The sequence below is a fragment of the Hippocampus bargibanti genome, linkage group LG12 (assembly GCF_051943395.1).
Source record: "Hippocampus bargibanti isolate YZ-2025 linkage group LG12, ASM5194339v1, whole genome shotgun sequence".
NCBI lineage: Eukaryota > Metazoa > Chordata > Actinopteri > Syngnathiformes > Syngnathidae > Hippocampus > Hippocampus bargibanti.
In genome coordinates this window covers 16339513-16356854 of record NC_142745.1, presented here as the reverse complement: position 1 = coordinate 16356854, position 17342 = coordinate 16339513, and the positions used below count along the sequence as shown (strand labels likewise).

Below are 17342 nucleotides of genomic sequence, written 5' to 3'. Positions count from 1 at the left end.
GAGTAGCTGAACAGTGTTTGTTTAAAGGGAGACTCGCGTAATATTGTTTTGTTTTTAACTGTGTGTTGTGATGAAATTGACCAAATCTGAGTAGTTGGCAGACATCCATGTTTGGTTCAGATTTGTGCCCTGTGATTAGCCTCTCGCCGAAGGAAAATGAAAGGATGGACAAAAAGGGGATCTCAAAATGCAGGCCTTGTTAAAAGGGGGTCCAGATACCAAGAGTCTCATCCTTGCTGAACGTTACGCTTCAAAACAAGGCCATTGGACCCCAAGCACCCACCAGCCAGCTCCCTCCCCATCAGCTATTCCCCGCTCCCCTGAATAACGCTGCAGGCAAAAAGTAAAATAATAATGATAAAAATCAGAAAACGAAGGCCTCGCTCACCTCTACGTCCTCTGACTTGCTTTAATCCAAGTCAAGTCCCTTCAAAATGTCAGTTTTCATCATTGGAGGCTCCTCGTCCGGTGTGCCGTCGGCAAGTTCTCCACGCTCGGACGCCACCTTCGCGAGCCGGCTCCGCTTCTGTGAGTCGTCGCGCTTCGTTCTGCTAAACCATCTCCCCCTTTTCAGCGGTGCTTCCCCTCCACCCAGGTTTCATCCCTTTTCAGTCCTTTCTTCGCTTTTTCTCCCTCCTCCCACCGTCGGCGACCCCGCGTTGCTGTTGCCCAGGCAGCCTCACAAAAGCTCCGCGGCTCGGGGAGAGCTCTCACGCGACGCTGGCCAATGGCGGGGCAGGACGATGGCTAGCAAGTGACCAATGGGAGGTGTCAAAGCGTGTTTTTTTGGACCAATCCCGGAAGAGGATATGGAGCAAAGTATGCGAGTGAGGGGAATCACGGCCAATCAGACTCGGGGGGGCACTTCCTGTTTTCGAATCACTAGTTGTGCAATAGAAAGTTTTACAAACACACTAAGATAATAGAATTAAATAATATATTACATAGGTGCCTTGTAATATAGTTAATAGCAGCATAAGTAATATTTTCGGCTTTAACGACATTATAATAAAAAATAAAAATAAAAAGGATTATTTTTATTCTAAAAAACGATCTTTTTTTTTCGGATAATGAATGGGTGGCTGGATATTCTCACCAGACGCTCATAAAACAACTCGACTACAAATTCCTTTGCTCACAAATTTCTCTGCTCATTTATCAGTGCAGCAGGAGTGCAACTCCTCATCTAATTGGACGCAATTTGCCATTTTCCTCAGCTCGGCAAAGCAACGGGAAACAGAAAGGTGTCATCGGAAGTTTATTAAAACACAATGAAACAAATCCACAGTACAAATCAAAAGATGACCGTTCACTTGGTCGTCCAGTCGCTTGACAAGTACAAGTCCGACGCAGAACGTACTTGTGTGTCTCTTGGGACACCCCACGTACCCCAAAGTGAACCGCCATAGAAAAAGCTTCAGAAGCTGTGCATTCACTGCAACCAAAGCTGCCTCGTCATGGTCTTTTTTTTAGCTTTTGAAGCCATGTTCAATAGAAGCATATACATACGCAACATTTATAACATTAGACTGAAGTCTTGGTTGGTTTGTTTTTAGTAGACAGTACATTCATCCTGACTCCAGTTTGATTGCATGTGATCAGAATATGTTGTCGCTGATGTCCCCTCAAGGTCATGGCGCGACGGACATTCATTTTTTTTATTCCATTTAGATGCTTTATTTACACGTTTCTGAGGTTTTTGTCTGCAAAGCGAGTCACTTGCGACAACAACGAAAACAATAAATAGTGCGAAGTAAGAAAAAAAAGAATTACAAGAATTACAGTTTGGATTAAATAAACAAAATGCTGGCAGGGAATTGGGGGACAATCATCTCACAGGACATGATTGACATTTTCTCACATACCACATTTCACAGATTGTGGAGCGAAACCGTAATTTTGTGAGTTTATGGAAATTGGAGGCCTTGTTAATACAGTAAAGTCTCGTTATATCGATATCGGATATATCGATAGTCCCGGTTATATCGATACTATTTCTATGCACGCACGGCGAAAATTACATGCAAACAGGGTCGGATATATCGATAGTCCCGGTTATATCGATATTTTTTCGGACTCCCTTGAATATCGATATAACGAGACTTTACTGTATTTCATATTTCATATTCAAAACTGGATTTCGGTTCCAAGTCAATATATTTCGAGTTTGACAGACTGACGCAAAATTTCAAATGGACAGAAATGAAAAACTGAGATTTGTTGATCCCATCGTGGAGGACTCAGGCAAGCACCGACGGTCCCATTGCCCGAAAACAAAGATGGATTCAGGTTTCAAAATCAGAAAGTTTTCTAGATTTCACTAAACCAGATCTGTGGCTAAACTGACATCAAGCATAGAAAGCAGACGGCTTTCTTGATTTGAAACAAAACCACAAAAAAAGTCTTCACCGCGGACCGAGGACAAAACAGCATTGACGGTCCCATCGCAGTCCTCAAAATGGTCATAACAAAAATGCCTCTTTAACGTTGGGGGAATCAATATAATTGTCAAGGGAAATCCTTCACTCACAGGTTAGCAGCCCCGCGAACCAAGGCAAATTAATCAGACCCAAAGAGAGCTCAAATCCGGCCCCCCGCAGGCCTCGGTTACCCACCCCCATCCAAAGAGTGCAGCCAACATTCAAAACTGAAGTATCACGCTCACAAAACACGTCTCAACGCATTTAGAGTCCCGCAGGTGTCCCCAAGGAGACCACCGCGTGAGGTAAAGACCGTCGTGTGACCGGCGAGTGGCGCACTTTCAAGCATTTACTGCATCCATGAAGAAGCTCTCAAAAATAAACGACACCACATGAATGACAACAACACAAAAGAATCAAAACTGCAATCAAATGTCCACCGGAGGGAGAAAAAAAAACGAAGAAGAGAGGACAGTCACATTTTACCTCAGTCCTGACATCTTGTCGGAGGTTTTTCAGTTAAATATATCAAGTTAAAAAGACCCTCTGCAAAGGTAAAAGTGCAATTTCTCAGATTCAATACGTCTGCAAATGAAAATAAAAACAAAAAAACCAGGAGAGAGAAAGCGTCTCAGTCCTCGATGCAGATGACATCGCTAGCTTTGCCAGACTTCAGATCGGGTGTGGCCGCGTCTCGCAGGGACTCGAAGGTCTTCTTGTCCAGGTGACCACTGGGAGAACCGTTGGACACTGAATGGTTCACGTACGATGGAGCGGGAAGGAAAAAGTCAAAAACAAAGACTGAAACAGGAACGAGCGCCGCCACACCTCGCAAGTTGAACTACTGTATTTTCCGGTGTATAAGGTGCACCGGAGTATAAGGCACCTCCCCAATGAAGGGTGTATTTTCAAACCTTTTCCATAAGACGCACCGGAGTATAACGCGCACCTTCAATAAATGGAAAAAGTTTTCCAAATATAATATATCAATATATTAATTTTTTTCAAATATAATATATAATTATATGTTTTCCAAATATATATGTATATTAAAGTTTTTAAAATATAATATATGTTTATATGTTTTCAAAATATAATATCTAATTATACTAAAGTTTTTCAAATATAATATTTGTTTTCAAAGTATAATATAGAAATATAGTAAAATGTTCCAAATAAAATATATAAATATTTGTTTTCCAAATATCATATATAAATGTATTAAAGCTTTTCAAATATAATATAGATTTATGTTTTCAAAATATAATATATAAATATATTAAAGTTTTCCAAATTTAATATATAAATATATGTTTTCCAAATATAATAAATAAATATATTAAAGTTTTCCAAATATAATATAAAATAAATGTTTTCCAAATATAATGTATAAATATATTATTTTTTTCAAATATAATATGTAAATATGTTTTCCAAATATAATATATATTTATATTAAAGTTTTTAAAATATAATATATGTTTATATGTTTTCAAAATATAATATGTAAATATACTAAAGTTTTTCAAATATAATATTTGTTTTCAAAGTATAATATAGAAATATATTAAAATGTTCCAAATAAAATATAGAAATATATGTTTTCCAAATATAATATATAAATATATTAAAGCTTTTCAAATATAATGTAGATTTATATGTTTTCAAAATATAATACATGAATATATTAAAGTTTTTCAAATATAATATATGTTTTCAAAATATAATATATAAATATATTAAAGTTTTCCAAATGTAATATATAAATATATGTTTTCCAAATATAATAAATAAATATATTAACGTTTTCCAAATATAATATAAAATATACATTTTCCAAATATAATATATAAATATATTAAAGTTTTTCAAATATAATATATATATATATATATTTGTTTTGCAATATAATATATAAATATATTGAAGTTTTTCAAATATAATTTACACATATCTATTTGTTTTCCCAATATAATATATAAATATATTAAAGTTTTTCAAATATAATATATAAATATATGAAAGTTTTCCAAATATAATATATAAAAAAATGTTTTCCAAATATCTCATCTCATCTCATTTTCCGTACCGCTTATTCCTCATTAGGGTCGCGGGGGTTGCTGGAGCCTATCTCAGCTGTCTTCGGGCACGAGGCGGGGGACACCCTGAATTGGTTGCCAGCCAATCGCAGGGCACACAAAGACATACAACAGTCACTCTCACACTCACACCTAGGGACAATTTGGAGTGGTCAATCTGCCTGCCATGCATGTTTTTGGAGTGTGGGAGGAAACCGGAGTACCCGGAGAAAACCCACGCGGGTCCGGGGAGAACATGCAAACTCCACACAGGGAGGCCGGACCGGGACGCGAACCGGCGACCTCTGCACTGTGAAGCCGGTGTGCTAACCACTTGACTACCGGGCCGCCCGTTTTATATATATATATATATATATATGTATATATATATATATATATATATATATATATATATATATATATGTATATATATATATATATATATATATATATTACATACGTAAATATATTACATTTTTCCACATATAATATATAAAAAAATGTTTTCGAAGTACATGTAATATCCAAATAGATAAAAGTTTTCCAAATATAATCTATAAATATATAAAAGTTTTCCAGTAGATGCAGGGGTTACACACTACTTCTTCTACGGGGGGGGGGGCTTTTGGAGCGAGCGATGGAGTCGGTGGCTGCCAACAGTAGTTGCAAGACTTGGTGTGACTTAATTTTACCCCACGTATAACGCACACCAACGGCGCAGGATCATCTTTTGAAGAAAAATCAAGGCTTTTGGTTGTGCCTTATACACCGGAAAATACAGTACTTTTGTGCTTTTAAAACAATCAAAACTCAAGAGGATTTATCTTGAGATTCGTCAGGGTTGGTTGCCGCACAAATTCAAAAACACGAGAGACAAAGCAGTCTAAATCTACGCACTAAATCTACAGACTTTGTAAAAGAAGCCATAATTTGCTGAAGTCTATCCAGGGCATCAAAGCGCTCAAAGCGGACCTCCACGTGCAAAGTTGGCCATGGAGATCATTGATCTATGAATTATGCCCCCCCCCCTCCTCACGACCGAGCCCCATATAGACGTGCCTTTTTTTTCTAATCAAAAATCAAAAACAATTGAAATGTCTTTTTCTTACCACTGACATATGGCCCGAGAGGCATCTGACTGTAATTGACCATGGGTTGGCCCCCGGAACTCCTGAAAGTCCCCCCAAATGTGCCTCCGTACAGCTGGGAGCAGGTGAAACCTCCTTGGTTGAAAGTCTAATAAAAATAAATAAATAAATAAATAGTGAGAGACAAAAAGAATTATTTAATACAAAACCAGTGATTGTGTATGAAATGTAAATATCAATGGAGCCACCTGCTGCGGGGGGGGTTCACCACCTCGGCTGGTGAGGCGGCTCAGAATGCTGCGCTCGGACATCTGCAGGCGAGCCGACACGGGAGGGATGCGGGATAACATGTTGGGAAGCCGCGTCACGTCGGCTTTCATGTCGCTAAGGAGCTCCTCCAGCTGGTTCAGCACTGCGCATACACACACGCACACACATGGACACTCACGGTTGTATCTCAAATCATCCTTCACCATAAAAATGAATGGAAATGTTCTTCAACCGTTCTGGCGACGACAAGATCAAAACAGAAAAATGTCTCATTTCATGTCAGTTGAGTCCAGTCAAAATTTTGCTTGCTGCATTAATTCTCAAAGCTGACAGGGAGACCGACACAGACAGACAAACGGACACTGAAGACGCTATTATGGATGCTGAGGATGACCTTTGTGCAGCACGGCGTTAGCCGGCTTGTTCCCGCCCAGGGATTCTTTGGACAGGTGCTGGTGTGACTCGGCCAGGCACTCCACCTCGGTGAAGCGGGTGTTGAGAGCCATGGCGGGGTGTCCAGGGTCCTGGCTCATGTTGAGGTAGGCGGCGCGCCGGAGCTGCTCTTCGATCACCAGCGCTTGCTCCAGCAACTGCGCCAACGTATTTCAAGTTACACATAAGACGACAGGTTTTCAAGTATTCTCGATAGGGTTTGGATTTTAAATCTGGTTTTAGTGGTCTCCATGTTTCAGGACTCGATTGCTCTTCCAAACAAGGGTTGACATCTCAAATTAGGGGTTCAAGAAAAGGTGACCAAACTCAAGTCATTAGGGTTCCCGTCAAGGGTTAGGGTTTCTAATTTGCGTTTGAGGCCAAGGATCAGATTTTGAAGTTTTGCATTAGGGTTCAGGTTCCAAGTCAGGTTTGTACATCCAATACAATACAATACAATACATATTGATTTATTGATAGAGATTAGACAGTATAAGAAGTTATCATATTTAAAAGTTTCATGCTGTTATTGTCAGGTTTTGCAAGATGGTGAAGGCGGGTGCGGATCCCAAAAAGCAGGCAGGAGGGAGCAGGAGGTTGTTTGACAAATTGTATTAAATTAAAGGTCAGCAGGAACAAAATGTAAAACATCAAAATCATCTGAACAGAAAAAAATACAAAGTATCAAAAGAAGACCAAAAGTAAAAGTCCGCCAAGGTTAAACAAACACATGCACAGCATACACAATGCATGCAGCAAACAATGAACCGACAACGGATGGTCGTGCCGGGTGTCCTTTTAAGTGACAGTGATTATAACGACCAGCACCTGCGAGGCTGCCGGCAGGGCTGACGTCGCTACCCGTTGGTCGCCAATCTGATCGGGACGACCAGCACCTGTGCAGGTGCAGGCGGGGCCGACAGTGTCCCCCGTTGGTCGCCAACCAGATCATGACAGTTATATGCTTAGTGAACATGTGTGACTCGAGTACACAATTGAAGCAGAGAGAAACCAGCCTGTTAAACTGTCATCTTCATCTAGGAGATCTGGCCTTGGACAGAATTTAGGAGTTGGGAAACCCCTTTATCACAGGAGTAATTTACGACTTGAAACTCCTTCACAGGAAGAGCTCATTAGCCAGGTTACAAATGTATCAGTTCATGGAAAAGACAATGTTTTATTGCCTACTGCTGTTCGGGCTTAGAACTCAAGGGGTGTGGTATTCTAATCAAGAAAACTATGTTTTACTAATGTATCACTTAAATTTGCATATATGTTCAATAAATAGCTTGGCAGAGGGCTGCAGAATGTGGCCGTCTGTCATAAATGGCTGCGTCTCCTGCCGGCAGTAAAGGACAATCTTTCTGTGTTCGAGCCTTTGTCCACAGTGTCCGATCGAACATCTCTGACATTTATATAGCGCTTTAACAACAGCTGAAGCTGTAACAACGCGCTAAAATGGATAAAAGACAATTCTGTTCAGCCCTGGCAATTGGTGTCACCCTAACCGCCTCCACCCCCTACACTGACCTTGAATCGCCGTGCCAGGAACTTGTTCTTCATCTCCAAGTAGTTGCCCTTGTGCATCTCGGTCTTGAAGGGCTCGTTGAGGATGGCGTAACGCGGGTCGTTCTGGATGTCTTGCCAGCGCGCGTAGCCGTGCCTGCGCTTGAGTCAAGGGGGAATACGCAAATCCCACAACTTTGAAAGGAAAGGAAATGACTCTGAAAGGAAAGGATACGTGACGATCCCCGCCAGCAGCCAGTAGTCATGGCGGCGATGCCAGATGTCGGCCATCTTGCCGGACGACAGCGCAGCCCGTTCCTCCGTTTGCCACAGCGTGTGTAACTCTGAGATGGGAACACATCCGTTTTGGGTATGCTTTGGTATTGGCTCTTTGCACCCCACGAGTGCCCCAATAGGAGGGGGGGGGGGGGTCACCTGTGAAGCCTCCGTCAGCGATATTGAACATGAACTTGGTTTTGAATCCGTTCTTGTCCTCCTTCCTGGCATCCTCCGATTCATCCGGCGCGTCTTTGTCGCCATTCAAGCGAGCGTCCGCGGGAGCTGCGTCTTCACTTTTCACCTCGTCTGAAACCAACAACACACAATAAGAAAAATGAAAAAAGGAGAGGGGGGTGATTTGTGACGTCCATGTTCTAAATTGAGCTTCAATTTGTCAAGCCAAGTCCATTTTTGCTTGTAGGTCAGCACTTTTTGAAGCAACAGATTGTATTTAGGTCAGACTATCTACCCCCTTAAACCCTCCCAACGATTTGAGAAGCGGTTCCCCTTGCATCCCAACCTGCTTTGCTCTCCTTCACCTCGCCGTCTTCACCCTCGGGAGGCTTTGCTGCTTCTTTGGGCTGACTCTCACTTTCAGGCGAGTCCTGAGTGGCTGTCCTCTCTGTCAGTTTGTCCTCTTTGTCGTCTCCTCCCGATTTCTCCTCGGAGGCCGCCTTGCTTTGGTCGCCGTCAGCAAGTTCCTTCTCCTTATGTTGGTTTGCCTCCGTCTCCTCCTCCTCTTCACATGCATGCGCTGGCTCAGAACACGTCTGCGAAAAGAATGCAAACTAATGAGGGTGTGACAATTTCATACATGTTGCCCATTTCAAGAAGAAAACGAGGACGTACGTCCTGCTCCGACTGTTTCTTGCCGTCTTGCTCAGCTGCATCCTTCTCCTCAACGGGACCCTCCGTCTTCTCTACAAAAGCCCAAAAGAAACTTAAAAAGGAATGACGTTTGTTGCATTCAAGGACAATGGGAAATTAGACAGTCCAGCCACAGTCAGCAGTCCTGCTAACAAACTTGATACGTTTTGGCAGTGGTGGGCCGTCAGAGCCAGCAAGGCCTTCTCTGCTGGCCTAACATAATCAGACATCATTATCATAATTATAATAAAAGTCAATTTCATTAAAAAAAAAGTATTTTTTCTAAATATATATATATAATTATTCTACATACTGTTTTCTTGATGTTACATTATATCCATTTGATTATGCTCCTTTCAGTGTTGTAGTTTTAGGTCAGAGTTTTTAATCCAATCAGAATTCAGCTAGCTTGTGTCGCCAGGCTGTATGAAATCTGACCGACGCCTTCAGAATCAACAGCGAGGGCGTCTGTGCGCTGTACATGAACGGGCACATGTAGTTGATATATAGTTGCGATAGCCAATCAGATCACGAGTTGGCACAGTAAGGCCAGCTAGAGGGCCTCGCGTTGAACATGACATGTACGCGTCCTGTGATTGGATACTCACTTTACCTCAGCCCTCAGCGGAGGCAGCGCTATGCAAATCAACCAAGCTACAACAGATCAGACCCGGAAACTTGAGCAGAAAAACCAAGTATATCTACTCGCTTTTTTAACCCACAATGGCTGAAGGAGAGGACAACTTGCTGTCGCATGTAGGTAAGCCTATTCTCAAGAACAAATGAAAAAATTTGTTTACTTTTAGTTTCAACAAATAGTTCGTTTTGTGAACGTCTTGTTGTTTTTCTTATATTAAACTGACATTTTGTAATTTAGCGTAAAATCTTGTTAAAGATTGCATATTCTTGGTGGACTTCATAAAAGTTTGTGGACAAATGATTTTAAATTTCCTTTTATTTTTAAGTGTTTGCAGTATCACGTATAGTGACAAGTTCTAATTGCTGATGCAGATTTATTGATGTGTAATTGCTCCGGAAAATAGCCTGTGTTGTAGACGATTAAGGTGATGCCACGCCCAGTACTGCATGTGTGTGCTTTTGTAAATGATATCTCCAGCCGTTGTGTCATAAATTATGGTATTACGAGGGATATTTGTTCAAGTCGGACTAAGTAGGACTTCACTGAAGGCCTAGGTGTGAAATGCACGGACCGCCACTGCGTTTTGGTAACCGACAGAGCTGGCTCACCCAATTAATGACAGTCAAGACACAACCCCAAATAAATAAGTAAATAAATAAATAAATAAATAAATATGAAATAATAATAATAATCTCATCTCATCTTCCGTACCGCTTATTCCTCATTAGGGTCGCGGGGGTTGCTGGAGCCTATCTCAGCTGTCTTCGGGCACGAGGCGGGGGACACCCCGAATTGGTTGCCAGCCAATCGCAGGGCACACAAAGACATACAACAGTCACTCTCACACTCACACCTAGGGACAATTTGGAGTGGTCAATCTTCCTGCCATGCATGTTTTTGGAGTGTGGGAGGAAACCGGACGCGGGTCCGGGGAGAACATGCAAACTCCACACAGGGAGGCCGGGACGCGAACCGGCAAACTCTGCACTGTGAAGCCGGTGTGCTAACCACTCGACTACCAGGCCGCCATAATAATAATAATAATAATAATAATAATAATAATAATAATAATAATAATAATAATAATAATAATAATAATAATAATAATAATAATAATAATAATAATAATAATAATAAATAAAGCAAGCACTATATCATCGGTGCTACTTTTTGCCTACCTGGTGGGTTGGGTGTCCCGGGTTGAGTAGCAACCGGGCTGGCCTGCAGCGGGGTGTTGGGGTCTGACGAGATACTCTCAGTGAGTTTTTTCAGCTCCATGCCGATGGGGATCAGATCGGGTGAGCTCAGCTTTCCGTTGACATGCTCAAATTCTTGCACCTGCCATCCACATGTGGGCAACCAATCATTCATACCTACAGTCACACCAATGGCAAGAGACAGTGCCGTGCCAAATAATAGCATCCACTATGAATTCAATTGAATCACAGAGAATGAATCAGTTTGCACGATTTCATGCTTCAATTCCAAATGCCTCATCCCGATTTGCAAAAGCTGTCCACCAGGAGGAAGTGTCATAGTAGACACGAGTATGGTATGCATACGCATACAGGGAAAAAGATGGTGCAGACAGCACTGTACTATTAGTTGTTTTTAAGAGGAGAATACAAAGAATACATCCCTGGAGTACTGTTATATATAAGTAATGGTCCACAGCCATTAGTATTGAGGGAGATAGATAGCTAGGTGGGAAAAAAGTTCAATTATTTTATTTTATAGCAGAGAAAATAGGTGTCATGAGCCAGTTGACAGCGGGGCGGGGCATCCGTTCCCGCCGCTCGCCAGCTGCTGTCAATTCCCTCCTCATTAACTGTGGACATTTAAACCCGACGCTGGCATCCACCCAGCGTCGGAAGATACTTCGCCTTATGCCAAGCTAGTACGTGGAACTTGTTACCAGTACATTATTTGCTTCGCCCGAGGAATGATTTTAGCCACGAACGCGTTTGTTGTTTGCACCGCGTCGTAGGTTGTTTTGCACCCCCGTGTGCCACTTTATTTTCTTGGTTAGTGTGGTTGGGTGGATTGCCGCCACTCACCCACTAACATTGTCAGTTGTCATTTTGAGTTTGTTTCACGAGTTTTTACCGGGTCCGCGTATTTTCGGACCCGCGCTTTATGTTAATAAATCCTTTGCCGGTACCCACGCCTCTGTCCTGCTCTACGATCCACCGCCTATACCACACGTTCCTGCTCGCCAGCTGCCACTGTCGCCGCCGGAACGTGACAGAATCTTCCGACCAACATGGATCCTGCGGACAGTAACCGAATCTTCTCCGTCCTCGCTCAGCAGGCGGAGCAGCTCGGCCAAGTGGTGCCCGCCATCGCGGAGATCCGCCGCGACATCACCCGGTTAGCCCAACGGGTAGATAGACTTGAGGCCAGCGGCGCCTTCGTCGCGGGGGCCGTCCCTCCCCAAACTTTGAGCCGCGAACCCAACATCCCACATCCCGCCCGTTACGGAGGGGAGCCCGGGCGCTGCGCGCAATTCCTGCTGCAGTGCTCCATAGTTTTCGACCAGCAACCCTCCGTATACACCACGGACGCGGCCAAAGTGGCTTACGTCACCAGCCTGCTTGCCGGACCCGCAGCCGCTTGGGCGTTGGCCGTCTGGGAATCTCGGCCGGAGCTCCGAGCCTCCTTCTCGGACTTCGTCGCCGAGTTACGGCAGGTTTTCCATCTCCCGGTGAGTGGGCAGGCAGCGGAGTCCCAGCTGTGGATCTGCCAGCAGGGTAGCCGATCGGCGGCGGAGTATTCCGTCGCCTTCCGCGTCCTGGCTGCCGCCAGCGGGTACGACGACCGTGCGCTGCGAGGGATGTTTCGGCGCGGGCTCAGCGCGGCGTTGAAAGACGAGCTGGCTACCCGCGACGAGTGCTCCAGCCTTCGCGAGCTGATCTCCCTCACGCTGCAGCTGGACAACCGGATGCGAGACAGGGCCCGGAGCGGGCTGCCCAGGCTAAACTCGAGCCGCCAGCAGGGACCCGAGGGGGTGCCCGGACCTTTCCGCGTGGGGGGCACGCGGCCGTGGAGCCGATGGAGATGGGGGTCGAAAGGGCCGTTGAGCGGGCGCCGGAGCGACGCAACACCGGCCCGGCATGCCAGCTCTGCGGCAAGTTGGGTCATCGAGCCCCGGACTGTCCCAGTTGGGGGCTTCCCGGAAAGACCCCCAGTGACTGTAAGTTACCCCGTCCACACAAGCAACGGGTTCCCTTAAGGTCCGCGGGGGGGTTCACGTCGCGGAGACTGGAGCTGGATGCCGTTATACACGGTCCCACCAGGACAATGTCCGTTCGGGCCTTAGTGGACTCGGGGGCCGACGGCTGTTTCATAGACCCGCGCGTCGTGGCGGCGTTGGGGTGTCGGGTTGTTCAGCTGGGGGCGAGTCGGAGCATACTCGATCTCGACGGTCGGTTACTCGCCGAGGTTACGCAAGAAACCGTGCCGCTTCGACTCGTACTCTCGGGCAATCACGTGGAAAACCGGCGGTTTTTCGTGATGCGTTCACGCTCGGTTCCCATCGTGCTCGGGTTACCTTGGCTGGGGACCCACAATCCGGCCATTTCGTGGGACGGACCTACCATTCAGGGGTGGAGCCCCCTCTGCTACGCTCACTGCCTCCGGTCGGCCGCGGGTGGGCCGGCACCATCTCACAGCTACCCTAGGGAGGAGATTAGCCTAGAGGGGGTGCCGCCCTGTTACCACGACTTACGACAGGCGTTCAGCAAGGACCGCGCCCTGTCGTTACCACCGCACCGTCCCTATGATTGCGCCATTGACATTCAGCCCAACGCTCCGTTTCCCAGTTCTCGTCTGTACAACGTTTCCCAACCCGAACAACAGGCTCTCCGGGACTACATTGACTCTTCGCTCGCGGCCGGGCTCATTCGGCCATCACGGTCACCTCTGGGAGCGGGGTTCTTTTTTATCACTAAAAAGGATAAATCGTTGCGTCCGTGCGTGGACTATCGGGGACTCAACGAAATAACTATAAAGAACAAATACCCGCTCCCACTGATTGACTCCGCCTTCGCGTCCCTCCAGGCCGCGACCATCTTCACTAGACTGGACCTCCGGAGCGCTTATCATCTTGTTCGGGTCAAAGAGGGGGATGAATGGAAGACCGCATTTAAGACACCTCTGGGACACTTCGAGTACTTGGTGATGCCGTTTGGTCTCACCAATGCACCCGCTGTGTTCCAGAACCTTATTAATGATGTCTTGAGGGATTTTCTGAATATTTTCTGTTTTGTGTATTTGGACGACATTTTAATTTTTTCAGAGTCCCTTGAGGCACATCGCCAGCACGTCCGGCTAGTTCTGCAGCGGCTGCTGCAGAATCGACTATACGTCAAAGCCGAGAAGTGTGAATTCCACACCTCCTCCTTATCCTTCCTGGGCTTCATCGTGGAGCGGGGGCAGATCCGGGCTGACCCAGCCAAAACCGAAGCGGTAGTAGAATGGCCCACACCCACCTCTCGCAAGCAGTTACAACGCTTCCTGGGGTTCGCCAACTTCTACCGCCGCTTCATCCGGGACTACAGCCGGAAAGCCCTCCCTCTCACCCAACTCACCTCCACTAAGACCCCGTTCAGGTGGACGAGAGAAGCGGACGCCGCGTTCCGGCTGCTGAGAGAGGCTTTCTCTCACCCCCCAGTTCTCCGCCATCCAGACCCCAACGGCGCGTTCATTGTGGAGGTAGACGCCTCGGACTCAGGTGTTGGGGCAGTACTCTCCCAACGCTCCTCAGTCGACCAGCAGCTCCACCCCTGCGCCTTCTTCTCCCGCCGCCTCAGCTCCGCCGAAGCCAACTACGACGTGGGCAACAGGGAGCTGCTCGCCGTCGTATTGGCTCTTCAGGAGTGGAGGCACTGGCTCGAAGGGGCGAAGGAGCCGTTCACCGTGCTTACGGACCATAAGAACTTGGCGGTCATCCGGGCCGCCAAGAGGCTGAACGCACGCCAGGCACGGTGGGCGCTCTTCTTAACACGCTTCTCCTTCACCCTAACCTACTGTCCAGGAACAAAGAACACCAAGCCCGACGCCCTCTCGCGGATCCACGAGCCAGCAGACAAGGAAGACCTTGCGGAACCCATCCTGCCCGGCCGCCAGATCATGGGGGCGCTCCAGTGGGAGGTCGAACGGAGGGTCATGGAATCATTAAAAGGTACCCCGACTCCCGATAAGTGTCCCACAGGCAGACTGTTCGTTCCCCAGTCGCTGCGCTCGGAGGTGCTCCAGTGGGGGCACGCATCCAAGGTGGCGTGTCACCCAGGGGTGAGCCGCACCGAGCACCTCGTCTCCCAGCGATTCTGGTGGCCGCGGCTCCGCGACGACGTGGCGGACTTTGTTAAGGCCTGCCCGGAGTGCGCCTGTGGCAAGGTCTCCCATCAGCCTCCGGCAGGACTGCTCCGCCCCCTACCTGTTCCCCCGCGCCCTTGGTCCCACATATCAGTGGATTTTATCACCGGCCTCCCCCCATCCCGTGGTAAGACGGTCATTCTCACAATAGTGGACCGGTTTTCTAAGTCGGCACACTTCGTGCCGTTGACCAAGTTGCCGTCCGCCATTGAGACGGCGACACTATTGGTCAAACACGTCGTCCGTCTCCACGGGATCCCCACTGACATCGTGTCGGACCGAGGGCCCCAGTTCGTATCCCGGGTCTGGAAGCGTTTCTGCAGGTCCATGGGGGCGTCGGCCAGCCTGTCCTCCGGGTACCATCCACAGTCCAACGGCCAGACCGAGCGGAAGAACCAGGACCTGGAGGCGGCCCTGCGCTGCGTATGCCTTCATCGTCCCTCGGCCTGGTCCATCCATCTCCCGTGGGTGGAATATGCCCACAACACCCTGGTCTCCTCAGCCACAGGTCGGTCACCGTTTATGTCGGCTTATGGCTACCAGCCGCCGCTCTTTCCCACACAGGAAGGGGAGGTGGAGGTCCCGTCGATACAACACCATCTTCGGCGGGCCCATCGGGTATGGAGGGAGACCAGGGCAGCCCTATCACGCACGGCAGTCCGGAACCAAAGGGTCGCGGATCGCCGTCGCCGTTCCGCGCCAGCCTACCAGGTGGGCCAGAAGGTCTGGTTGTCCACAAGGGACCTACGGCTGGCCGGGACAACCCCCAAATTGGGTCCGCGTTTCGCGGGCCCCTTCACTGTGGAGGCCATCATTAACCCGGTCGCGGTCCGACTTCGGCTGCCCGCCTCCATGAAGATCCACCCGGTTTTCCATGTATCTCTCATCAAACCGGTGGAGTCCAGCCCCTTGGCCCCCCCTCTTGCCCAACCCCCCCCCCCCCCCGGATGGTGGACGGAGGACCGGCATACGCAGTGCGGGAGATCCTGGATTCACGCCGCAGGGGAAAGGGCATCCAGTACCTGGTCGACTGGGAGGGTTACGGACCGGAGGACCGTCAATGGGTTCCGCGAACCTGGATTCTGGACCCGTCGCTCCTGAGGGACTTCCACGAGGCTCACCCGTCGAAACCAGGTGGGCCGCCAGGAGGCGTCCGTTGAGGGGGGGGTACTGTCATGAGCCAGTTGACAGCGGGGCGGGGCATCCGTTCCCGCCGCTCGCCAGCTGCTGTCAATTCCCTCCTCATTAACTGTGGACATTTAAACCCGACGCTGGCATCCACCCAGCGTCGGAAGATACTTCGCCTTATGCCAAGCTAGTACGTGGAACTTGTTACCAGTACATTATTTGCTTCGCCCGAGGAATGATTTTAGCCACGAACGCGTTTGTTGTTTGCACCGCGTCGTAGGTTGTTTTGCACCCCCGTGTGCCACTTTATTTTCTTGGTTAGTGTGGTTGGGTGGATTGCCGCCACTCACCCACTAACATTGTCAGTTGTCATTTTGAGTTTGTTTCACGAGTTTTTACCGGGTCCGCGTATTTTCGGACCCGCGCTTTATGTTAATAAATCCTTTGCCGGTACCCACGCCTCTGTCCTGCTCTACGATCCACCGCCTATACCACACGTTCCTGCTCGCCAGCTGCCACTGTCGCCGCCGGAACGTGACAAATTTAGCGCTAATTTTACTTTTTTTTCTGGGGAACTTTTATTCATCATGCCGGCATTTGATCGTAGTAATTGAGATCAAGTCAGTATGACAATGTGAACCATGGTGTCACAGAGGAGCTAAGTTTAGCCTGGGTTGTTAGCAGAAGTGGTAGATAGGCCTTTCAGCATCTCTGATTCACGTTATAAAATAGTTAGAAACGATATAAAAGTGTTTAGTATGATGGTTGGTTGAAGACGAATGTATTGTGTTGTGTACACTCACTTAACTCATTCACCGCCAGACGATGTGCAAAAAAAATGTGTCCACTTCAGTGACAGGGTTTTTGTCATTTTCACACAAATTGCAGGACCCACAGAATATTGACTTTTAGAACTACATAAACATTCAATTTAGCGTAAGAAACCTGAGACTATCTTATTAATTCTCTGGTCTGGAGTTATCTGAGTTTCAAATGGGGGCGGCTGTACAAAATACAACACATACATATTGATTTATATCGAGCTTTAACAACAGCTGAAGCTGTAACAAAGCGCTAACATGGACAAAAGGCAAATGCTGCCCCCTCATAGGAGGGATAAAACATTGCCGGAGGTCTGGCCAGCGCTTAATCGGCACTCGCGCAACAAAAACCAAAACCCGAACAAATTTGGGAATGGCGCTCCATGTCACACTTTTAAATTCCCAAATAAATTCCGGAATGGCTGCAAATGACTTAA

At 47.1% G+C, this 17342-nt stretch overlaps 2 protein-coding genes across 6 annotated transcripts in view; both read right to left on the bottom strand.

Annotated features, from left to right (window-relative positions):
- Window positions 1-697, bottom strand: part of arhgef10la (Rho guanine nucleotide exchange factor 10 like a) — a 112612-nt gene extending 111915 nt beyond the window's left edge. For 3 of the 5 annotated variants that reach the window (XM_089009920.1, XM_089009924.1, XM_089009923.1), the window contains exon 1: window positions 389-696. The gene's annotated coding sequence lies outside the window, so the exon portion shown is untranslated. Of the gene's footprint in view, window positions 1-388 lie in introns of all 5 variants that reach the window. The other 2 variants (XM_089009922.1, XM_089009925.1) reach the window with 1 other exon arrangement.
- A 548-nt stretch (window positions 698-1245) lies between these two features.
- Window positions 1246-17342, bottom strand: part of chd5 (chromodomain helicase DNA binding protein 5) — a 45080-nt gene continuing 28983 nt past the window's right edge. The window contains exons 27-36 of the mRNA XM_089010701.1: window positions 10759-11005; window positions 8923-8993; window positions 8594-8843; window positions 8230-8379; window positions 8030-8138; window positions 7819-7951; window positions 6251-6446; window positions 5835-5998; window positions 5608-5734; window positions 1246-3170 (exon numbers count right to left, since the gene is read on the bottom strand). Coding sequence (XP_088866827.1) covers window positions 3052-3170; window positions 5608-5734; window positions 5835-5998; window positions 6251-6446; window positions 7819-7951; window positions 8030-8138; window positions 8230-8379; window positions 8594-8843; window positions 8923-8993; window positions 10759-11005 — 1566 coding nt within the window. The 3' untranslated portion in view covers window positions 1246-3051. The remainder of the gene's footprint in view (window positions 3171-5607; window positions 5735-5834; window positions 5999-6250; window positions 6447-7818; window positions 7952-8029; window positions 8139-8229; window positions 8380-8593; window positions 8844-8922; window positions 8994-10758; window positions 11006-17342) is intronic.